Raw genomic sequence first — 25,133 nt, 5'->3', positions numbered from 1 at the left:
TTTCCCCCCCCCGCCTCAATTCTCACCCCATGTGTCTCTTTTACCCCTCATAGAATCGTAGAATACCAGGGTTGGAAGGGACCTCAGGAGGTCATTTGGTCCAACCCCCTACTCAGAGCAGGACCAATCCCCAATTTTTGCCCTGATCCCAAATGGCCCCCTCAAGGATTGAACTCATAACCCCGGGCAGAGCAGACCACTGAGCTACCCCCCACCCCTCCGGGCCTCCATTCTCACCCCATGTGTCTCCTCTACCCCTCTTCCCCCCCCCGGGGGACCTCCATTCTCACCTCATGTGTCTCCTCTACCCCTCTCCACCCCCCCAGCCTCCATTCTCACCCCATGTGTCTCCTCTACCCCTCTTCCCCCCCCGAGGGCCTCCATTCTCACCCCATGTGTCTCCTCTACCCCTCTTCCCCCCCCGGCCTCCATTCTCACCCCATGTGTCTCCTCTACCCCTCTCCCCCCCCGGCCTCCATTCTCACCCCATGTGTCTCCTCTACCCCTCTTCCCCCCCCCGAGGGACCTCCATACTCACCCCATGTGTCTCCTCTACCCCTCTTCCCCACCCCGGCCTCCATTCTCACCCCATGTGTCTCCTCTATCCCTCTTCCCCCCCCCCCCGTGCCTCCATTCTCACCCCATGTGTCTCCTCTACCCCTCTACCCCCCCCCGGCCTCCATTCTCACCCCATGTGTCTCCTCTACCCCTCTTCCCCCCCCCGAGGGACCTCCATACTCACCCCATGTGTCTCCTCTACCCCTCTTCCCCCCCCGGCCTCCATTCTCACCCCATGTGTCTCCTCTACCCCTCTCCCCCCCCGGCCTCCATTCTCACCCCATGTGTCTCCTCTACCCCTCTTCTCCCCCCCGAGGGACCTCCATACTCACCCCATGTGTCTCCTCTACCCCTCTTCCCCACCCCGGCCTCCATTCTCACCCCATGTGTCTCCTCTACCCCTCTCCCCCCCCCCCGGGGGCCTCCATTCTCACCCCATGTGTCTCCTCTACCCCTCTTCCCCACCCCGGCCTCCATTCTCACCCCATGTGTCTCCTCTACCCCTCTTCCCCCCCCCCCCGGGCCTCCATTCTCACCCCATGTGTCTCCTCTACCCCTCTTCCCCCCCCCCCGGCCTCCATTCTCACCCCATGTGTCTCCTCTCCCCCCCCCCCGGCCTCCATTCTCACCCCGTGTGTCTCCTCTACCACTCGTCCACCCACCAGGAGGCTCCATTCTGCAGAGACACATGGGGTTGGACTAAGAGGCCCCCAGTGTTAACGGCACTAGTGGGGCTCTGGGGAGCCCCCAGCAGCCTCAGCCCCTGGCGGGCCAGTGGGAGGAAGGGCGGGGACGGTGGCTGCGGGAGGGCCCATGGGGGTGCTGGGCCAGGGCCCCCCCGTTTCCGAGCAGCCCGGCTCGGGGCAGGACTACATCTCCCAGGATGCCGCGCGGGGGCGGGGCTCTTTCCGCCCAGCGTGCCCCGCGCTGGCTGCTGTTGCGGCCGGACTCGGCGCCGGAGCTGTTGGCTGCGCCCCTCGCCCGCTCTGTCCCCGCTGTGAGGAGCCGCGCGCTGCCTGCCTCCCGCCATGTCGGCCCAGGCCCAGATGCGGGCGCTGCTGGACCAGCTCATGGGCACGGCCCGGGACGGTGAGTAGGGGCGGGCGGGGCCTGCCGGAAGCGCCGCGGCCTGGCCGGGGGCCGGCACCGGCCGCGCTGGGCCCGGGCCCGGGCAAGCGCCAGCGAGGGCTCTGAGCGGGGCCTGATCCCGGCAGCTGGGGAAGGGTCAGCGCTCGCCGTGGGGGACAGATCCGGGGTCCGACCGTCCCCTCGAGCTCTGCCTCCTGGGCTGAGCCCGCCCCCTTCTCCCCCGCCGGGGCCCTGGCTCCTGGGCCCGAGTCTGGTTCCCAGGACAGATCTTCGCTCCTTTGCTCGCTTCCGTCCCAGCGGGGGCCCTGGCGCCGGGGTCTGAGCCCCTCTCCCCTGCCCTCCCGTCTCCCGAGCTGGCAGAGCCCCCGGTTCTCTTGCTGCCCCCAGCTGTGGAGGCTCCGTATCCAGCACCTGAGCTTTGCTGATGCTCCCCCAGCCTGTCTGCAGGGGCCCTGTCCAGCTGTGGCGCCTGTCATTGTCCGTGTAGAGCCCTCGGCAGCTGCTGGAAACGTCTGCATGAGTCAGACTTGTCCGAGTCTGTGGTTGTTTCAGTACCTATCCCGGGGAGAGGGGGGCACACTGACTGCCCAGGCCCCACTTCAAACAGGGGGTGTCTCACCAGGGCGTCTGCAGCTCCCCTTTGAACAACTCGGTTCAGAACTCCAGTGCCTGTTTGACACTTGTCTCTGTTTGTGTCAACTTGAGAGCCCACATGTGGGGTTTGGCCGACTCCTTGTGGGGAGCCTGGGTTTGAAAATGTGGAGCCTCTTCTTTTATAGTAATTAATCAGAGTAGCCTAGGTCTAGCCTGTGCAGCCTTTTTCTCTTGGGACTCTTTGGAAACCTCAGCAGAGGATATGTGCTTAGTGTGCGGTTCTGTAACAGAGACAATCTAAGCCTCCCCTAAAGCAGCCTTGAGTGCTTCTGCTATTGCATTGCAAGGTGAGCTGGAAGTCTAACTTTCCTGATTTAATATATATTTATTTGGAGAGACTTTCCGGCCATAAGCTCAGAGGAAAAGCTCTATCCTTCAGTCAGTGCTTTACACACAGAAGCATGTTAGGTAGGTTTGTATGTAGAAACTGAAGCTCATAGCAGTTGCCAAGGACAGGAATGTTGCATCCTATGCAAAACTATTTTCCTGCTATGGTTTGTATTTTCTTTTCTACTGAGCTACTGAATATTTAAACTCATTCTGGCACATTAGCAGGGCTGTCCTGGTTCTTTGCACTTTTTTTCGTAAGTGAATAAGTGCTTTTTCTTTCTTGTGTATTGAGTTGCTTTTGAATTGCTTCCCATATTTTTATTTCATACAAACTGAACAATTGTGGCCCCTCTATTTTATTTATAAAGGTTCAGTGTATCTTTGCCTGCCTACATCAATCTGCAAGGGAGTTGCAGAAAAGCCTCATGTTCATCGAGCCGTGAGTCACAACCAATTTTTAAAGCTGTTATAACAAAAAAAGTGTTTGCTTTTTTTCACAAGTAATTTTAAGAGTGTAGCTTAGAAAGAAAGAAAGAGAGAGAAAAAACCATTTTCAGTAGACACGACATTAATCCTGGATGCTTTGCAAATCCTAAACTATATTCATACTTTAGTATTACACATACCTGTGTCATATACACAGATTAGCTATAAAATTGTCACATACCATTGCCACTTTGCCTTTACTTTTATGTATCATTCCCCTGACTTCCTTACTGCAGGTGTGGGCAAGAAAACTTTTCCTTTAAAACTTTTCAACAGTGGGCATAAAATTCTGCAGCTGAGGTCTTGAAGAATGCAGAAGGGTATAGTATGTGTTGGAGCTCGCAGTGTGTATTGACTAACTTTGTTTCTTTTTTTTTTTTTGCTTTTCTGATATTGTCTTGTTTAAGTGGCTCCCAAGTGTAAAATGTTTTCTGAGGGTGGGAAGGTGGGGTGGGAAGTACATGTTTTGTGTTCCAGGCCAACACTTAAAAAACTTCATTCCTCACATGGCCTTGGAAAGCACACTGCATATTTAGTTGTCCAAACCAATAGGACTGAAGCATTATCTTATTGGATTAATAAATAGCAGTTGCCTGTAGAAATTGCCAGGCACAGCCCTGTTTTGTGATTCATGGCCCTCTGATAGCATGGGTTTCAGTATCTCCTGCCCCTATCCTTTGTATATTTAAAAGAGGAAAATAAAAAAATTGTCATGGCTATCAGCCAGGTTGTCTTTTTTCCCTGGCTAGGCTGTCTCTTTGCATTGGTAACAGGCCATGGGCGCTCTCTGGCTTTCCAGCACCATATTTAATATGTGGTGTACTGGTCATCTAAATGCAACATTCATATTTCAGTTGCCAATTATAAAAGTTCCAGAATACCTTATTCTCCTCTAAGCTTTTCCAAACTATCTTGGGGAACAGGAACATGAAGTATTTTTAATCTACATATTGAGGCGAAATGATCATACCAGCACCATCATGCTTTATCAGCATTCTAATGCTTTCTTATTTAAACCAACACATGAATTTCAGGAGATGAAACGAGGCAAAGGGTGAAGTTTACAGATGATCGTGTCTGCAAGAGCCATCTCCTGGACTGCTGCCCTCATGATATCCTGGCAGGAACAGTAAGTGTCTGTCTTGGTAGTTGTAAGATATGGTGAAATAAAAGGCAATGGAAATTGTTCAGATCACATCCCTGTGCCATATATACATCTTAGGAGATGCCAATTAGGAAAGATCAGACATCCTCTGCAAATTCTGAATGTACCTAGTGCATGAATTTCAGCATGCCCATCTGTGACACACACACATGTTGCTGTTGAAAAAATCTGCCTGTAGAATTATGTGGAAGTGGTCAGAAGTGAGGGATTTTAGTAATCCCATATCTGGTGCTAAAATAGAACAGTCTTGTCAGTTTGACATACTTGGTGCCTTTGAAACTTTCTAATGCTGATATGGGACTTTATTAATCAGGAATTAAAAGAGGATAATATAATGTCAGTCAACATGGATTTATGGAAAATAGATAATTTCAAACAAACTTGGTATCTTTTTTTAATGAGATTTGCGAGTTTGGTTGATAAAGGTATTAGTGTTCATGTAATATACTTGACTTCTGTGAGGCATTTGACTTGGTATCATATATTTTGATTAAAAATATAGAAAGATATAAAATTAACACGCCAAACATTAAGTGGGTTAAAATCTGGCTAACTGATAGGTCTCAAAATGTAATTGTAATTGGGGAATCATTGCTGAACAGGTGAATATCTACTGGGATCCCACAGGGATTGGTTCTTGAACCTATGCTATTAAACACATTGTTTGCTTGCGCCAAGCTTACCAAGAAATCCAGATTGCCCTATCTGGATTTCTTGGTAAGCTTGGTGCAAGCAAACAATGTGTTTTCATATGGCTAAATATAAATGTACCCATCTAGGAAGAACGAGTGTCGGCCATCTGGGGACTGTAGGATGAGGGACTCTGAGGAGCAGGATTTGAAAAAGATTTGAGTGTCATAGTGGATAATCAGCAGAACACCAGCTCCTAGGGTGCAGCCAAAAGGGCTAATGAGATGTGTGGATACCCCAGCTTTACGTATCTCGAGTAGTAATAGAGAGGCGATTTTTACCCCTGTGTTTGGCACTTGTGCGACCACTGCTGGAATACTGCATCCAGTTCTGGTGTCCACAAATCAAGAAGCATGCTGATAAACTAGAGAGCGTTCAGAAAAGAGCCACGAGACTGACTAAAAGATTAGAAAATCTGCTTTATAGCGATAGACTCAAAGGGCTCAATCTATTTAGTTTAACAAAGAGACGGTTAAAGGGTGACGATCACAGTCTATAAGTATCTACACAGGGAGTGAATATTTGATAATGGACTTTTCAGTCTAGCAGAGAAAAGTCTAACGTGATCTAGTGGCTGTGGAAGTTGAAGCTAGACAAATTCAAACTGGAAATAAGGCATAATTTTTTAACAGTGAGAGTAATTTACCATTGAAACAATTTACCAAGAGTCATGGTGGATTTTCTATCACTGATAATTTTAAAATCAAGACTGGATTTTTTTCTAAATGATCTGCTGTAGGAATTATTATGGGGCAGTTCTCTGGTCTCTGTTATAGAGGAGGTCAGACTAAATGATCACAATGGTCCCTTCTGACTTTGCAATGTATGAATCTTAAATGGGACACGGCTGCTGCCCCTTCCAGCCCACCGTCTGTCTTCAGCAGGTTGGATCAAGGCTCATTTGTGGAACTCAGAGATAGTTTTAAACAACCTTGTTTCTCTTTGATCTAATTTAATAATTCAACTCCCCAGCTTTCCAGTCTCCAGTCTTACTGCATGTGGCCCTGTCCTGATGGATTCCCCAGGGAACAACTTTCTTTTGATGGGGAATATATTCAAGTATTAATGGCATTTTGTAGTTCACTGTAATTCAGTTCTTAGGACTGGTTTGGCTAAGTAGCATGTTAGTGTGTCAGAGCAGATTTTGTTTAATCTGCAGATGAAAGAAGGAAACCAATTGCACCTCCCTGCTTTTCTAGTTTCTGCCTCCCTTCCTGGGAAAAATCTGGCTCATCTTGAGTGTTCAGTTCAAATGTATTCTATAGGAGCAAAAAAGAGGATGCAGGATTTTGATGGTGCTGACAAGATTTTATGTAATTAAAAGTATCCTAATTTGGGGTGGCTGAGTAAAGATGAAAAAAATTACTTATGGAAAATGGATACCACCAGACAGATTGCTGAATTACAGTAAACTGGGATATTCTTTCAGAAGAAAATGAAGCATGTCTTCTGTCATTGCCACATGAGAACTAGACTGCTGCATGCTGGAGATGAATTCAAATACTTGAATTCTTCTGTAGCCTTCAGTGTTCCCTGTAATTTTTGACAGGCCATGTGTGCAAAAAATTTCTTCTGTGCAAATTTTTGAAGCAGAGTTCAAATTTGTGCTCCATGAGGCAAATGCGCCCAAGCGAGTAAAATGCTTATACATTTAAATAGTTTTAATTTGCAATTTTTGATAATAGTTTTACAGCATGTTATTTTATAAGTAAAAAGAACAGGAGTACTTGTGGAATAAATTTGTTAGTCTCTGAGGTGCCACAAGTACTCCTGTTCTTTTTACTTATAAAATAACATGCTGTAAAACTATTATCAAAAATTGCAAATTAAAACTCCATTATGTCAATTTATATGGGTTTTCAGATAGAGACAACATAAGTAAAAAAAGAAAGACAAGAGTTTGTGTTTTTTAAATTTAAAATTTCCCTAAAAAAAATCAATAAATGATTATCAGCCAAGAATAAGATATGTAATTACAAATGAATTTTAATTTCTTATTGGTCGAAATATCAAAGTCCGCTAAACTAATCTTACTGTTTTTCCCTGCGATCTTTTTCATTTGCCCATTCAGTATAAACACTGTCCAGATCTAACAGTTCTCCATCCAGCTGGTAACTCTTAATACAAAGTCCTGGCTGGGATGATTTAATTGGGGATTGGTCCTGCTTTTGAGCAGGGGGTTGGACTAGATGACCTCCTGAGGTCCCTTCCAATCCTGATATTCTATGATTCTATGATGCTATGAATACACATCAGCATGTCCAAATGATCTACTTGTAAACAATTCCATAGTTTGTTTTTTAGAGTGTTCATTAAGCTAAAGCCACACTCACAGTCTGCACTTGATGCTAGGAATGTTCCTCCAATATCCATCAACTTTGCAAGATCGTGAAACTGTTCGTTCTGGTGAGCAAATGTCACCATATCTGGGAAACTTAAAACCGATTGGCTTTTGATTCTTTTGGCTACTGCAAACTTGAAGTCATTGTACTGACTGACCAAAACAATCTCTTTAGCAAGAAAGTCTTTGTATTTTGAACATAGGGATTTGACCTAATGAATTCCAAAATTGAAGTCACGCTTAACTATTGCTACACAATCAAAAGCAGACCACTTGTGGACTTCATCCTCTGGAAACCTATCTGCCAAATGTGCACACAAGATGTTTATGAAAGTTATTATGGAATTGGTATCAATTTCATTATTTTCTTGAGAGCTCATATCTAAGAGAGCCTTAACTTTGTCACTCCATAAGACTGAATCTCCAAGGTACTGTCTTCTGATCTTGTTCAGTTTACCTCGGGCAAGGTGAAATGCTTCAAGAGGCGTAAGGCCCCATTTCTGGAGCAGCGTGGATAGTGAAGCCAGCTCCGACAAAACACCATTCAAAACTTCTAATGTTATTCGGTATTCCATGGCTTTCAGCTTTTTGTGGCAGTATTTAGAAACCGGATCAGTATCTTTGTCTTGCTCAAAATATTCCAGAAGAGGATTATAGTTGCAAATAATTGCTTGAAGTGCAAAGTGCCTAGATAACCAGCGCACTTCACTGAGTGGCCTGAAAGCCACTGACTCACATTCAGAAGCATCCACTATTTCCTGAAATTTGCATTTTCTCTTGGATGACCGATAGAACACTGTGTAGATGGTCCTCATTAAGGTTTCGATGTCTCTTATCAGCTTGATCTCTTTCCATGCATCGGAAATCCCCTAAGCGTGGAATATCATGTTTCAGCTGAGCCACCACGCCATTGAGTTTGCCCAACATCACGGAGGCACCAATAGATGTGAACACCACCATCTTCATTGGATCAAGTTGGTGTTTTTTATAAAACTCTTTGATTGCAGACACGATTGAAACAGCATCATGTTCTTGCAATCGTAATAGTCCACCAAACGAAGTTTTATAGTCTGCAGAATATAGGGATCTATATTTAAAGTAGAGTATCAAGTATCTGTTAATGGATATATCAGTGCTTTCATCAACAGCTAGAGTATGAAACATTGCTGATGCTATTTCATGCATGAGGTCATTTTGGACAATGCAGTTGATATTTTCAAGAAATTCGAAAGCATAATTTTTACTTCTCCAGCTCACTGGTATGCGCACATACTTTTCCCTGTGGTCATTAATATCCTGAACAGGAAGCATTGCGCTGTTCATTTTAATAGCCAACAACACACTGTCAATAAATACCTTGATTTCTTCTTTGAGTGCTTGCGTTCAAGATTAATTTGCATCCTCTGCTTGTCAGCTGGACTTTCAAGAATCATGCTAAGCAATCCACTCCGTAAGGAAGGGTTTTTGTTTCTAAGTCTTGTTCCACCATCTATATTAGACTTACTTGCCAGATGACGCTTTAAGAAATCCAACTTCCATACATCGTTCTACATTCTTCCTGTTAAATTCTCTTGAAGCTCTGGCATCTTAACAATATACACAAATGACTCTGTCCTCATCATATGTGAATATTTCACAAAGTTTAACAAACATTACACTATGTGACTTTCGTATAACCGTCTTTATAGTCTCATCCAGCCATCCAGATTTAAATGAAGTTGCTGTTCTTTTATGCTTTAGACCTCTAGACAGTGACATTTTGGGATTGATTTTTTTACCGGATTGGTTTATTTAAAATTAATACTTTTATTATATGGCTACTATTTTAATGCGCTTAACAGCGTGACTCGACAAAAGGGCAAATGGGAGATCATTCAGATCAGGATACCGGAAGTTTGTGCGTAGCTCCGATCATTTCCATGCATCTGTGGCAAAAAAAACGCCGGAAAATGGTAAAACATCACGAGTAAATGTCTGATGTCCAATGTCTTTGAAAGATTTTAACCACGAAAACAGCACTTACCTTTTTTGTTCATTTCTGGGAAATCTTTGCAGTTCCTTAGCAACTACAGCCAGGCATTTTGACTTATTCGCATGTACTTGAGTTTGTACATAGCCAAATGAACAGACTACAAGGAGATGTGTGGGTCTCAACGTGATCAACGTTCCATGTTCGAAATGCTGGTGGGGAGGGGTATGATTCATTGCCCTCCTTTCCCTCCTCCTCCTCCTTCCCTTCCCCCCGCCAGCAAGTAGAATCTGGCTGTGTTGATAGATGGCAGGCGAACAATGTCAAAAGTCGCCCGTAAATGATATTACGGCCTGGCTCCAATGTAGCATTTCATTTTTTTGTGTGCGCGGGGTTTAGGTGCATGTGCACAGCTTAGAGGGACTTGCTTTCAATGGTAAATATTAAAGTATTACAAAATCAGTCATTTTATATTGCTGTAGTCAAGTAACACTGCTTAAAATGCAGTTACAATTTATAGCCTTGCCTTTTGTAATATGGGGGCTGGAGCTGGCATGCTTGCTGCCAACAGAGGAAAGATTCAGTATTTAATCTTTAGATTGTACCACCGATAGACCACTATAAAATCGTGGTATCAGTAGGAGCAGCTGTAGCAAGGCTGTTTTGGCACTTGTGACAGGGCAACTTCTGCAATATCGTGGGTGTATCTTAAGAGTTTGTATTATAAATGCAAATGTTTGTGTATTATTGTATGTAATGTTTCAGGCAGGGAGATGTGACTAATGTGGACTCTGGGAAGGGCTATGAGCTTCAAAGGACTAGTTGAAACAATGTGCCAGACAAGAATGAACTTTTAAAGTTTCCTAGGGGAAGATCTATGCGAAGGTATATGCAAAAGTACCCCCCTCTGGTTATGCAAAAACTCAGCCTTGAGGAGGGGACCTTTGTCCGCTGATCACCTGTTCCATGAGAACAAGGTTAGCAGCCCAAATGGTAATAAGGAGTAACTTCCAGAATTCTGGTTATTCTTGTTTTGAATGGGTGTTACCGTGTTATGAATTTGTAACCACAGAGAAACATCTGTCGTGTTTGAAGGACTGACTCCTACCTACTCCGGGGGGAATTTTGCACCAAAATATTAAAAAGTCTGCACACAATGTTTTAATATTTGGCATATTTTGTTTGTCAAAATAACACCATATAATCAAACCATTTTCAATTATTTTGGTAATTTATTTCAACATACTTTTCAGCAAGTGTGTCTGTAACAATACAGATAGCAAAACAGATTCAGGAAATGTTTTTTGAAAAATGGATTCCTTACTAGGCATATTGGCACATCTGTGTGGCTCCACAGCAAGCAAGAGGGACAGAGTCTTGCATGCATGCTCAGCCTTGCCCCCCGACTCCCCCTCCCGCCCTAGATCCAGGTGTGGGTCAAGCAGGCTCAGCCTGGCAGAATCCAAGTATGGAGGAGCTTTAGTGTTGGGGGGATACAGGTGTGGGGCAATTGGGCTGCGGTTGGCTTGGTGGGGGGTTCTGGATGCAGGGAGGTCCAGGTGAAGGTCATTGGGGCTCAGCAGATGGGGTCTGGAAGTGGAGAGCGATGGGTCTCGGCATGGGGCTCAGTGGATGCGGCTGGGTACTGGAGAGTGAGGCTTGGTAGGGTGCAGGTCTGGATACAGTTGGTTGGGACTCAGTGGGGTTGGGGTCCAGGTGCAGGGAACTCTGTAGTGTGGTCCAGGTGCAGGGTGATGTGTCCTGACAGCTGGAGGTGGTCCAGGTACAGGGATGGGGATCCGGATGCAGGGGAGAACTAGGTGTGTGTGTGTTTGTTTGTGGCCAGGGGGGGAGAGGGTGTGCGATCTGGATGCACAGAGGTTGGGCAAATGGGGATGGAGCTCCACCTACAGTGATCCCTCCCCCTGCGGCTAGAGAGTGATGGGAGCAGGAAGTGGAGGAGGGGTGCAGAGATTCCTGCAGCCAGAAGAGAGAGCCCAGCCCCACCTCCTGAAGTGATTTACGTCTCCCCGACACCTGAACCAGACGCACGCCCTGGGTGTGTGAATCCATTTTTTTGCGGGGATGTTAATTTTGAATTCCCTGAGTGGTAAATGATGGAAAGAATTCATTTAGCTTCTCCCACAACGGCCTTGTGTTCCTTAAGGGCTTCTTTAACATCTCAATCGTCCAGTGGCCCCACTGATTGTTTAGCAGGCTTCTTGCTTCTGATGTACTTAAAAATTTGCTGTTAGTTTTTGTTTCTCTTGCTAGTTGCTCTTCAAATTCTTTTTTGGCCTGCCTGATTATAGTTTTACACTTGACTTGCCCGAGTTTATCCTCTTTTCTATTTTCCTCAGTAGGATTTGACTACCAAATATTAAAGGATGTCTTTTTGTCTCTAACAGTCTCTCTTACTCTATTTAGCCATGGTGGTTTTTTGGTCCTCTGTTTTTGTTTTTGTTTTTAACTTGGGGTATATGTTTAGTTTGAGCCTCTATTATGGTGTTTTTAAATAGTTGCCATGCAGCTTGCGGGCATGTCACTCTTGTGAATGGTTTCAGAGTAGCAGCCGTGTTAGTCTGTATTTGCAAAAAGAAAAGGAGTACTTGTGGCACCTTAGAGACTAGCCAATTTATTTGAGTGTGTTGTGAATGTTCCTTTTAATTTCATTTAACTAGCTTCCTCATCTTTGTGTATTCCCCTTTTTGAAGTTAAATGCTACTGTGGTGGGTTTCTTTTTTCTCCGCACAAGCATTTTAAATTTAATTACGTTATGGTCTCTTTTACCAAGCAATTCAGCTATCTTCACCTCTTGGATTAGATCCTGTGCGCTATTTAAGACTATAGCAAGCATTGCCTCTCCCCTTTGGGTCCAGGACTAGCTCTCCAAAAAGCAGTCCTTTCTGGTGTTTAGAAATTTTATCTCTGCATCCTGTCCTGAGGTGAAATGTTATCAGTCAATATGGAGAGAGTTGAATCACCCATTACTATTTTATGGCTTCTCTGATCTCCCTGAGGATTTCACAATCCCCATCACCATCCTGGCCACATGGTTGGTAGTATATTCCTACTGCTATACTCCTGTTGTTCAAGCATGGAATTTCTATCCATATAGATTCTGTGGTATGGTTTGATTCATTTAAGATTTTTATTATATTTGACTCTTCGCTTTCTTTCACATGTAGTGCCACTCCCCCACCAGCATGACATACTATCTCATTCCTATATGTTTTATACCCTGGTATTACCATGCCCTGTTGATTATTGTTGTTCTACCACATTTCTGTGATGCCTATTATTCATCTAATACCAGGCACTCAAGTTTACCCATCTTAGTATTTGAACTTCTGGCATTTGTAAACAAGCATTTATTAAATTTGCCAATATTTAATTGTCTGCCTTCATCTGATGTAATTGAATGGGCCTCTTTTTAATTTAACTTTCTCTTCAGTTCCTACCTGTACTTCATCAGCTTCTATCCTCTCCTCTTTACTAGGATATAGAGTATCCCCATTTATAAATCTTCCCCTAAGAGATGTTTCAGAGTAGCAGCCGTGTTAGTCTGTATCCGCAAAAAGAACAGGAGTACTTGTGGCACCTTAGAGACTAACAAATTTACTTGAGCATAAGCTTTCATGAGCTACAGCTCACTTCATCGGATGCATTCAGTGGAAAAATACAGTGGGGAGATTTATATATACAGCGAACATGAAACAATGGGTGTTACCATACACACTGTAACGAGAGTGATCAGGTAAGGTGAGCTATTACTAGCAGGAGAGCGGGGGCCGCAGGGAGAAGGAAGAGGGAACCTTTTGTAGTGATGATCAAGGTGGGCCATTTCCAGCAGTTGACAAGAATGTCTGAGGAACAGCGGGGGGGAGAGGGGGAATAAACATAGGGAAATAGTTTTACTTTGTGTAATGACCCATCCACTCCCAGTCTTTATTCAAGCCTAAGTTGCTCAAATAAATTTGTTAGTCTCTAAGGTGCCACAAGTCCTCCTTTTTCTTTTTCCCCTAAGAGATGTCTCTGTATGAACCTTGTGCTGTTCTGCACCTGTTGGCTTTTCCCCAGCCCTTAGTTTAAAAACTCTTGTATGTCCTTTTTAATTTTACATGTCAGCAGTTTGGTTCTATTTTGGTTTAGGTGGAGCCCTTACTTTCTGTATAAGTGTCTCCTTTCCCAAAAGGTTCCCCAGTTCCTAATAAACCTGAATCCCTCTTCCAAACATCACCATCTTATCCATGTTTTGAGATCCTGCAGTTCTGTCTGACTTTCCCCAGTTCCTTTGTTGTCAACCTCCAGAACTCTCAACTGGAGAAAGTGAAAGCATTTTAAAGAATGCTACCCTGAAGGTCCTGGACTTTCTTGTTAAGAGAGTTGGTGAGGGAAATGTCAAACATGGTCTACGTCCCCAAAATTTGACAGTTCGATGGTGGTTAGAGGAACTTTAAGCATGTGAGAAAAGACTGTCTGTCTCATCACTGCCTCCAATCCTGCCATCATTTCTGTTTCAACTTTCCATCCTAATAAGCCATCAGCTTTTTAGAAGCCAGGTGTGTGTATAAAATTTTGGTAGAATTTGAAAGAGTTGCTTTAGAAACCTCTTGCTCAAATGATCGCAAATTTGGATCATCCCCCCCCCCCCATGAAGCACAGCAAATTTCAAGGTAAACATGCAGATTTTAGAACATTTAAAAAATCGTCCTTTAAAAGAGAAGTCTTCTCTGCTATAATAATTGTATGAAATTAATCATCAGCAAGTGCTTTGCTGTGTCCAGATCCCCCCCCCACAGTAAAATCTTGGCTCAGTTCTTCTCAATGTGATGGTCTCAGCAGAATGAGAACACCCCATGGAGTTGAATACATCCTGAAAAAACAGAACTGAGACGTGTGATCTGCCCCATTCGTGTCAGTGAGTGTTCTTGTCACCTCCTCCCTGGTGCTTAATACCTCAAGCATGCCTGTTCTCAACTCCTCGCACCAGTTTCAGCATGTAATGTATTCTTGTGTATGTTCCTAACATGCTAATTCTTAGCTCCCCCCCAGAAGGGCAGGACTGCCCCGGGTGCTGGCTCACATGGGGGGAGCCGAAGGGGGTCTCAGACATCCCCAAGAGAGGCAAGGGCCCCCAGATCATGGCACGAATGGGGTGGCACAGAGCGGGGCTCAGACACCCTCAGAGGGGAGAATGTGGGTATGACCAATGCCCCTGCCCCTCCCAATTCCCCTGCCACCCACTTCTATGTCTCCCCTCCCCTTTCACATGTCTAAGCTATCATCTTTTCAAACAGAATTTTGAGCACCTTCTGAATTTTCTGCTATACTCATATTCCTCCTCCTCCTCCCCCCGCAAGTCCTTTGACAGGGGTGTATTGTAGCAATATACCTACTTTTTTGTTTGTTTGTTTTTCAGATTTTTGCCCAGAGTTGGATTTGAGTTTACAGTGCCTCAGTATTGCTCAGATTTGATGGCTGTAAATATGTCCTCTTGAGCTGTGCAGGTCCTATGAGTTGTGGCTGGCTAGCAAACCTCTTAAGCACACTGTCTGCACATTTGTGTCGGTGGGTCCCATGCACTACCTGGGGGGTTAAAAGTCCAGTTAATCAGACCATGTGACCACACTTGGAACCCTGTTTTGATCCCTAGGTTTGCTCAGAGAAAGTTGGTAGAATCTGTCAACTTAAGAAAAGCTAGTGTTTTTTATTTCAGGAGGAATCTACCTTGGGAACCCTTTGCCGAAAGAATCTCAAATTTGGATCATTAAACCCACCCGGCAACCCCATGAGGCACACCAAATGTCAAGGCAACTCGAGTAACCATGCCGATTTTAGAGCACTTACAAGAGTTAACCTTTAAACAGAAAGGTGCTCTCACCTTAACTATAGCAGAGCTGGCTCTCTGCTGTAACAATTGTGGCTTGCGCCAGTTTGATTTATCTGGCCACTATGGATATTTCAAGGAAGCATGGAAAGTCATTATCCTGGAGACAGGGAGTCCGTTCACCAGGCTCGTGAATGCCAGTGCCAGGATGGAATTTCATACTTCCCATTGGACTGGTTTGTTAACAATCCACTGGTGGGAGAAACCACCTCTTAGCAATATGATCAGTCTTGTTGGTTCAGCTTCCATTCTCTTTTTTTCTGTCTCATGACTGCTGAGCCTGGTTCCAAACCTGTGTGGCGTAGGGAGCCAGCACAGAGGTTTCCAGTGAGGAAAACATTGTTTAAAGCTTTTGCGGTCTGTTCCACCTCGTGGGTTGCGACAAGCTACAGTTGTTTTGTTGTCACCCTCCAGAATTCGCAACCAATCAGGTGGAGAAACATGGAGAAGGGAGATGGACTATTGCACTCTTGGAGGCTGATGCTTAGCTGGAATTTCTGAGGGACTACTTGTCCTGAAGTGAATGCAGATAGCTCTGGCCTGGTCGTCATCTAGATTGCTAGTGGATCTGCCAACAGATTGCCATGGAACAGACAATGGCAGCACTTCTGGAGGAAGTGTCAGCTGGTAATCTTCCCTAAATTGGGTAGCTCTATTAACTGATCATATAGTTCTGAAAGCGACAGAGGTGGAGCATCACCCAGAGACTTGTATTGGCACAAATTACCATTGCCTGCTAGCAAGAGAGAGTGGCGAGCTGATGAAACCTGTGGCATGGCAGAGATCTCATCCATGAGGACCTGAATTTTGTTGATTTTTTTCCTTGGGCAACTCACAACATCCAAGTTAGTTGTGAAAGATGCTCTTAGGGGTTAAGAGTTCTTGTGATGGAGTTATTGAATCTGCAGGAGAGCTCCTTAGAAACATGTGATGCCCCAGGATCTGGATGGCTAGGCAAATGTGGTGACTCTGCAACCAGTAGGTTTTTAAGGTAGGGAGGGGGTAAATCTTAGTGCATTGTTAGCCGTTTTGGTAGCTATGCTGAGACATCAGTTGCATAGACCACCCGTGAAACAGACGATAGTCCAGAGGACATTGCCTGTAGTTGATAGCGGTCATCTCTTACAGGATAGAAATGTTTAATGGCAGGGTAATATTGGCACATGAAGATAAGCCTGCTTGAGGCCTATGGAACATGAAAAATTCTGGGGGATTGTTTCTTGATCAGAAGGGCCAGTGTTCTATCAGGAAATCAACTTGGTGCACTGAGGTAAAGGGCCCCGTGGAAACCTCCAGACGTCTAGATTACCACCAAAAATGTGGAAGAGAAATCAAGGCTTCTCTGCTGATTGAAAGCAGGGTGATTGCCCCAAGGGAGAAAAGTTCAGAGATGCATTGCTTTTCATGAGATCTGGAGAGAGAAGGGAACAGTGTGGAGTGAATTGGGGGACTTTTTGAAAGTGAAGACTTGAGCCTGAGAGCTTACCTCTCAAATCAGAGAAGGTGTTATCTCTGCTTGCAAAAAATGTTGAACCTTGTTTTCAGGAGAAGATGGTTCTAGGTTGTGACTGGACCTCCTTGTCTTGTGGAAAATCCTCCTCTGGCTGGTGTTGGAAAGGAATTCTGATAGAATAGCCCCACAGAACGAAAGGGGTGAAAGGACACTCGCCGGTCTGATGTTGCTGAAAGCTGTAAATACCGTAAACCGACCTGAAGCCACTCTAGATTCCTTTGGAGATATTAAGCTCGGCACGATTGTAACATCTTAGTAGTCCTTCAGAGCTTTTTCTAGAGACTTAATCGAAATGTTACCCAGTTAAAAGGATCTTGGAACAAGGCTGCTCCTGGAAGTGGTGGCTGTATTTAAAGGCCACAGCCTGTCTCCATTTGGCAGCTCAAGCTAAGAGTAAATGGCTTGATAAGTCTATTAGAGCAGTTGTTTCATTGTTAATAAACTAAGATTATGTTGATGTCACAAGTCATGATTTTAAAACTGATATTTCATCTCTGTGTAGCCTGTCTTTTGTGTTAATGTGCTTGCTTCATTCTGAAAATTTCAGTTCTCCTCCTCTGTACCAGTTCTGCTAGCGTGCATGTGACTCACACTGCTCTCTTGTTTACAGAATAATAGAAATTGGAGCTGTCCTCCATCATCATGGGGCTGCTGCTGCAGGATTAGATCAGACATTTGTAGGTAGTTCTCTAGGTATTTTCCTCAGTTCCTGGCTAGCTAATTTAGAGATATTTAGTTTTAATCTTAGTCCTGCTCAACCCCCTAATCATCTGGGTGTATACATACATACACATGTCTGCAGCATGACTCTGCAAGCTCTGATGGAATTTGTTCTCCACTCATACATGGGCCTTTGGCTCTGGAGCTCTCCAGATGGTAAATATACTTTTTTCCATTTTAAATAAACCAAACCAAGTGCTTGGTAGTCGACACTGATAAATGCAGGGATGAAACTAGAGGGGTCAGTTGTAAATATTTTAACTAAAACCTTAAAGCCCCTTAATTTTTTTTAGTTGATAACTGTGGAAATAGATTTAAAAATTGGGAGCAGATGGCAGAAGTGATTGAAGCCTCTTTTGACAAGGGGGCAGTCCTACTTAGTGTCTCGTTAGCAAGGTGGATTAGTTTTAAATCAAAGCGATTTTATATTTCGTATTTTAATTGTTTTGTGTTTCTACCTTTTAGGTGTTTTCCTAAAGAAAGGTTGATTCTCATTGGTTGGTAACCATTAACATATGTTGATTGCAACTAAATATAGCCTTTACACTACGTTTGGTGCCTTTTTTTTTTTTTTTTTTTTGCTAACCAGGAGGGTACACTATATCTATACGCCTTCATTTAAGCAGTTATATAACTCATATTTATTCTTAGTCTTTATTTTTTTACATTATTTGTTATGTTAGAAAATGGGGAATGATGCATTTCTTATTTCCTAAACTAATTTTTAACTGTTAATTTGTGTCAAGCGATACTTGGATTGAAATTCAAATGCAATTAAAAACACACACGAACAGCATTTCATGTTTTTATTGCATAAAACTACCTTTAAATATGTTGGATGCGTAAGAAAAGAAAATTTATCAAAACATGTTTGGCATTTAAAACTAAGGAAGTATTACCTGTAATTAGTTGAATTGACATTGTTGTTCCTGGTCACCATGTCCTTCAAGATTTTAGAACAGTAGATCTCACCCTCTCATACCTAGTTTTATTCGTAGATTGGAAGAGCTTTCCTGTTTTTTCAACTCCTAGTTGGTTTCCTAACTTCGAATAAACTAGTCATTGGCCTGAAGTAGTTGAATAAACTGAAGTAAAGAAAATATTCTCTCTCCACTTGCAGAAAAGGGTACTGTTGGCAAAAACTGGTTTAGCATTTCAACAAACTCTGGTTCCAGATGCTTAGCTGGTGATTTCCACCAGTTCAGTAGTTTGACTTCAAAGCTGGTCAGCGAACATGTACTCCTTAATATTTTTTTGTTTAATTTACGTGATTTTAATAATTTAGGTCTTAACATACATTATAAATAAGTTGCACCTGAAGAAGTGGTTTTTTACCCACAAAACCTTATGACCAAATAAATCTGTTAGTCTTTAAGGTGCCACCGGACTCCTTGTTGTTTTTGTAAGTCTTAACATAATTTATCAATTTCAAATGTAATTGTAAATAGGTGTTTCGTTTTTTTTAATAAACTTGTAATTTAAATTACAAGTTTTTTTTATTTATCAACGCTGCTTGCTGGTCCGGTCATTCGTATGGGCTTGTGCAAAAGAGGCCACTGCGTTGGTCCAGTGGGACTTCAAATCCATAGCTGCATTAGGCTAACCCTGTGAAAGGGAGCTGTCAATGGAACTCTTAATACTACTCCGCAAGTTAGCTGCTAGCAGGCACATGGACATACTGGTCACTGGCTCCTTTCACCTTCAGACTGAGTTACTCTTAACCAGGAAGCAGCACCTGAGTGATGGGGTTGTATTGGGTTTCCTTGGACACTTTCTCAGTTACCCCGTTGTTAATGCATTTTTCCTGTTGCCCTTTAATATTAGGAGTCAGATAACTAGTTTATTCTACCTGCCTCTGACTGTTGAGCGATATGTTTTGCTTGCATATAGTCAAAATAGTGCTACTTCAGAAGCACCTGGAAGAATAATCCAACCAGACATGTCTCTTGTGGCCACTTCTCATATTGGTAAATCAAGAAAGAAAATCGGTTTCTAAATTGCCTTTGTGGGTGTGATACATGAAATGAGCATTTACATAGCTATCAGCAGTTAAATATCAGTGCTTGTTGCAGCAGTAGAAAGTTCTTTCATTGACCTTCTCTTTACTTTCCCATAGCGTATGGACCTGGGAGAATGTACAAAGATCCATGACTTGGCACTGAGAGCAGATTATGAGATTGCAAGTAAAGAGAGGGACCTATTTTTTGAGCTGGATGTAAGTATTGTGATTTTTAATTATTTGTGTGTAAACAGCTCAGTGTAACTTCTGATATCAGATTGAGCAGCAGAGTCCAGCTGACGTTTCTGCTAATCTTTTTGTTTACTGTACTATTTGCTAATTTGTAGTCATGTCATGTCATGACTTTCCTCATGTCAACCTGATGCTGAATTGAAAAGTTAAAATTAATTATGGCATTTGCAAAACCTAGGAACAAAAACAGGCTACATTCCTTTTCTGCTCAGAACTGCCACTGCTCTCAGCAAGGCTAGAAATATCATGCTCTGATGGGCTATGAACAGGGGTGAATTCTAACATTAGAAACCTGCTCTGTGTAATTGTACCTTTGCCAGCCTGTGCTTCCGCATTGATTTTGTGCATTGGAACTGCTCAAGCGTAAAAGGAATGCTAGTTCTCCCATCCTGGCTGCTCCGGCATGTCTGTGTGCACCCGTTGTCCATGTAGTGGTGTTTCAGTGCACCACATCAGCCATCTAGGTGTGAATCCCCTGCTAAATCTCAGAATGTAGAGACTTTGTCAAGTTACAGCCAGAACAGAAGCTCTTCAGAGCAGTCTTCATTCTATTTGCCCACATCTATGTTCAAAATGAGGCGTAATGACCCTGCTGTAGTTACTTACCTGGGAAAGGTGGGGAGGGGGACAGGGATCAGTGAAATTCCCTTCCCTAAGCAGACAAGCAGCTGTTGACTCTTGGTTTACCTCATCTCGGTTTCACAAGAGTCGGTCATTCTGATTCTGTTGTTCCCTGCCCTAATTTCATTTCTATTGAAATATCAGAACCCAATGCTCTTTCTACTGACTGTTTGTTTTCTATCTCCTGCTCCTTTATTAGCTCAGTATTTTTCTAGCTAAACCTGTAAATTTGTCTTCTCAACTCTCTCATTAATTACTGGCACCCTGCCATTCCCCTCCCCTCCCCCCCTTATGAGATCACTGATATACTGGTCTCCTAGTTACCTTTGCTGTTGCATCTTCCCTCACACTAAGGCTATGGCTACACTACAGAGCTTACAGCTGCGCATGCAGCTGCACCAATGCAGCACTCCCAGTGCAGACTCTCTAAGCTGATGGGAGAGAGCTCTCCTGTTGGCATAATTACTCCTGCCCCCGCGAGTGGTGGTGGCTACGTCGGCAGAAGAAGCTGTTCCACCGACATAGCACTGTCCACGCCGACGCTTAGGTCGGCATAACTTATGTCACTCGGGGGGGGTGGGGGAGGTGGCGGCTTATTCTACAGTAAGTGGTAGTGTGTTCGTAGCCTAAGGAAATACTGTATCCTTGCCCCATAGAAGAGTAAATGACACTGAGTAAAAAAAAATATACGGACGTGGATTAGGGCTGAGCACAGCCTCCTTTGTGGGGCAGGAACTCAAATCCCAACTGTATCACTGCTTCAAAACACTAAGAGATGAAGGGAAAAAGACAGGCTGATCTCCACCATCCATTTAGAAGTGTGTTCCCCAGAGTGGGTGCTGCTAGCATGAGGAATATAGGAATTGCTGTGCTGGATCAGGTCAGTGGGCCATCTGATCCCAGTTTGAAAATGTTGCCCTACATCCACTCAGGTAAGAAGGGAGAGCTGTGTGGTGGTTTGTGATCTGTAAAGGAATCCTCCTGGCTGGCTCTCCGTAGCAAAAGAGCCAGAGCCCAGCAAATGCTGCTTGTATGGCAAAAAGCACCCATAGTTACAGTTCTTGGTTTGAACACACACAGGCTATGGATCACCTGGAGTCCTTTATCGCAGAGTGTGACCGGAGAACTGAGCTGGCGAAGAAACGCCTGGCTGAAACTCAGGAGGAGATCAGTGCTGAAGTGTCTGCAAAGGTATCACTCTTCAGTTCAACACTTGTTCTGAGGGCCTGTGTGCATTGTTATGACTAGGTATATCTATGTTAAAATGTGATTTCTAAAACAAGAGACCTAAGTTACTTCTAAGTTGCGCGGCTATGCTGTGGGCTATCAAGGGCCACGCAGGCGTGGAGAGGCACCTCTCCCTGGTCCCAGCCCCGGAACTGCCCTGGCAGGGGAGAGGCGCCTCTTCCCTGGCCTTGGGCTGCTGTGGCGAGAGAGGGCTGGGGGGAGTCCTCTCTCCCCACCACAGCCTCGGGGCAGCCTGCACCCGAAGCCCCTCATCCCTAGCCCCATGCCAGAGCCCACACCCCCAGCCAGAGCCTTCCCTCTGCCCCAGCCCTGAGCCCCCTCCCACACTCTGAACCCCTCAGCCACACCCCCTCCATATTGGTGCACATAACAAAATTCTTTCCGCACATGGACTTAAAAAATTAGAGGGAACATTGCAGGAGATTACAAACTAGTCATATTTCCAAAATGTGGCTTCAGCCCTTCTGCGGTGGTGGGGTTTTTTCTTACCTGCATGGACAAGAAAACCATGTTGGGATCGAGATGAAGACAAACCATTCTGCTTTAACCTGTTTCTAACCTTTTTCCTTCCACTCACAGAAAACTGTTGTGTTGTGTTTGGGCCACTGTCTTGTCTTGCAGCCATTTAACGAGCTGCTAGTGCAGAGTGGTCAGGGCTGCCTGCCTCTTGTCTGGCTGACTTGGCTTCTAGCCTTGGCAACTTTGTCCAACTTAGTTTTTCTGCTTGAAGCATTTTCTCTTCTCTTGTGCTGTTCAGTGGCGATCTCTTTAGTATTCCCAATCCTCGTAGTTGGGGATGCCCTAGGCCCTGAAGCTCTGAGTTTGGTCTCCTGCTCCTTTGGGATGTTGCTGTGAAGTCTTGGCTGACGGAGGAGGTGTCTCCTGGTTGAATGCTGCATTGCACAAAGAGTAAATGTACCTGTAGCTTGCACTAGTGGCAATTTAATCAGTGATTTCTTACCACCAAATCCATGTTGGAAGATCCCTGTTTTCTCATTCATCATATGGCTCCTAGTGACACTTCCTGTGACCATTCGCTTCCCCATGCCCCTTATGAGACAGGAGACCCGCATGCGCGCACGCACACCCAGCCCTCTCTCCCAGCCCTCTGGCATGGAATTTGTATAATGTGTATTTTGCTGCTTGGTTTCTCCTGTAGCCCAGGTGGGTGTCCCCTCATCCTTTCTCCCTTCAAGATGAGCGCAGGGGTTTTCTCTCAGCGTGTGTGTGTAAATGGTTCACTCCTTCCAAAATTGAAAATACCCACATTGCTAATGACTACAGGGCAAAGGAAGCTACCCAGGGTTGCACAGGGAGATTCAAAAAACTAAATTCAACAGGAGAAACTGTAATAAAGACACAGCAAGTACAGATGAGGTTAAAAATAACAAGCCATGACCATGCTGTTGGTGGGGGCTGGTGGAGACCGTTTGCTGCAGTGGCTGTGAGCAGCTGTGTCCCTGTTGCCCTCCCTGTGGGGAGAAGAGCAAGAGTTGTAAAGAAGAGAAGTGGGTGTGGAGGAGAACCCTTCAGACTTGCTTGTACAATCCCAAAGGAGGGGTAGCAAAACAGCCGTATGTGTGGGGATCAGTTGTGGAACTGTGTGATGTGTTCCCCATCTAATTTGTCATACATTTATCATACACCTCTGGCTGTCTTGCTGTCCATATCTGCTTCCATCATCCCACATCTCTGAGCAGCTTCCAAGAGCTACTCTTGTTAAACCAGCCTGCCAGATAAATGTTACTTTCTTGCCCCAAATACCAAATTTCCCCATGAAATAGGCCCTGGCCTGAGGCCCTTGGTAAGGGAATCCTGCACCAGGGACAGGTTTATATCCTATCTAGTGACCCTGCGGGGCTGGGAGAGGAAACTCTCATCTGTCTCTCAAGAATGCTGTAGCTCATCCTGAAGCTGTGGGCTTGATACAGGAATCACTGGGTGAGGTTCTCTGGCTTTTGTTATGCAGGATGTCCGTCTGTTTGATCAGAATGGTCCTTTCTGGCCTCAATCTATGAATGCAGAATAGGGATGTTCCTATCTTTCACTTGGGATACACAACATCTGCTTCCAGCCCTGGGAAGTCATGAGATTATCAGACCCTAAAATCTTCACATTTTAAAATCATTTTTGAGGTTTCTGTGGCTTCCTCTGAGCCCTGTCGGTTTGACTGAAGGTAACCTAGGCACTTGGCTTTATCAGTAGGGGATACAAATATTAGTGTTTTAGTACTCTGGGAATATTGTGTCTCATCCTTTTCCTGTAACCCTCAAGCAAATACAGAATGCCTGGAGGGTGGAGTGGCTGAGAGGTGCTCTAAGTAACTTGCTTGTGGCTTTGCTACAAGTAAGTAATGCATTAAAATCATGCTGATCAACCCTATATACCAAACCATCATGCATCTAATATGCAGTGTATAAATATTAGTGCTGTATTTTAACAAAGCAGGAGACCATTATCCTGTCATCCGTCCCTTCCCCGAGCCTGAGGAATTTATGCTGCAGATGCCCTGGAATCTTGGTCTGCCAGTGACCTCCCAAATACCAGCAAAGGTCCGAAAGAACCATCCCCATTAATTACCCTGATTTTTTTTTATTATTATTTCCCCCCACACCCTTTGTGGTACTCGGGAGGACATTTGCTGTGGCAGAAAAATTTGGAGGTCAGTAGCCCATATTCCTTGAGCTCTTCAGCTCAAATCCAATACTACTGAAATTTGTAACCAGCCAGTTCTTCTCCCTCTTGGAATCTTACAAGCAAATGTAGGGCTTGATTGAAAAGTTTCTGTAGTTCACTGTAGATATTGATACATCATCTTTAGCTGGGGCAAAGATTAAAATAATAAGGATGCTGCCTGCAGCTACTGCTTTCACCTAGTGTGTTCTCGAAAGCATTCTATCTCTGAGGGTGTCCCTCTTGAAACATTGTGGCTTTCCTAATAGATTGGAAATAGGTGTCCACTCCAATGAAGCTAGAACACTGTAGAGGCAAACCAGTGTTAACAGCATTTGAGTAGTTACAGTTTAATTTGAAATACAGGGGCTCCCATGGAGATTGTGAGCGCGCGTGTGCTGTCTCTATATCTCGTAGTGGAGCGTGACATGGGACTTTGTGTTCTCAAAGTAAAGTTTCTGCCATCTGGTACTATCCTGTTAGCCGGCCTGCATGAATAAGGAGGCAGAGGATAATTTAAGCCTTCCCTGCTGCTAGAAGTAGGAGGTGCATTTAAACCAGTTCCAGGTTAAGATATAATGTCAGTGAAACTTGCAAGGCTGGTTCAAGGACCTGGATGTTTGGCCCTTCCCTGTGTAATTATTTGTTCCATCCCATTTGTTAAAACTTCAGGCTGGGGGGCTAGCAATTGCTAGGGAGGGAATCCCCCAAGGGAGCTGTCACCCACAGGGGGGGAGTGGGCCTGAAGGAAGTTCCAGTCATCGTTAAAAGATCCTGGTAGTGGTGGGAGGGAGGCAGGAACAACCAGGAATAGAAATTGGGACCTGGAAGGAAAGGACAGTTTTCTCTCCCTCTCTGTGGGGGGACTGCAGGCCACTGGAACCAGCCCTGGGGTCATGGTGGCAATGGAATGGTTTATTGTAGGCCCCTGTGCG

General features: G+C 44.6%; 1 protein-coding gene across 4 annotated transcripts in view; it reads left to right on the top strand.

Moving 5' to 3' along the window:
• Positions 1-1,441: 1,441 nt before the first annotated feature.
• The window catches only part of LUC7L (LUC7 like), a 36,577-nt gene continuing 12,885 nt past the window's right edge, over positions 1,442-25,133 (top strand). For 2 of the 4 annotated variants that reach the window (XM_077827505.1, XM_077827507.1), the window contains exons 1-4: positions 1,479-1,647; positions 4,152-4,246; positions 19,522-19,620; positions 21,358-21,468. In XM_077827505.1, the coding sequence (XP_077683631.1) occupies positions 1,587-1,647; positions 4,152-4,246; positions 19,522-19,620; positions 21,358-21,468 (366 nt within the window). In that variant the 5' untranslated portion in view covers positions 1,479-1,586. Of the gene's footprint in view, positions 1,648-2,999; positions 3,438-4,151; positions 4,247-19,521; positions 19,621-21,357; positions 21,469-25,133 lie in introns of all 4 variants that reach the window. The other 2 variants (XM_077827504.1, XM_077827506.1) reach the window with 2 other exon arrangements.

The sequence above is a fragment of the Eretmochelys imbricata genome, chromosome 10, assembly GCF_965152235.1.
Source record: "Eretmochelys imbricata isolate rEreImb1 chromosome 10, rEreImb1.hap1, whole genome shotgun sequence".
NCBI classification, from domain to species: Eukaryota; Metazoa; Chordata; order Testudines; family Cheloniidae; genus Eretmochelys; species Eretmochelys imbricata.
This window is presented reverse-complemented; position numbering and strand designations above follow the sequence as displayed.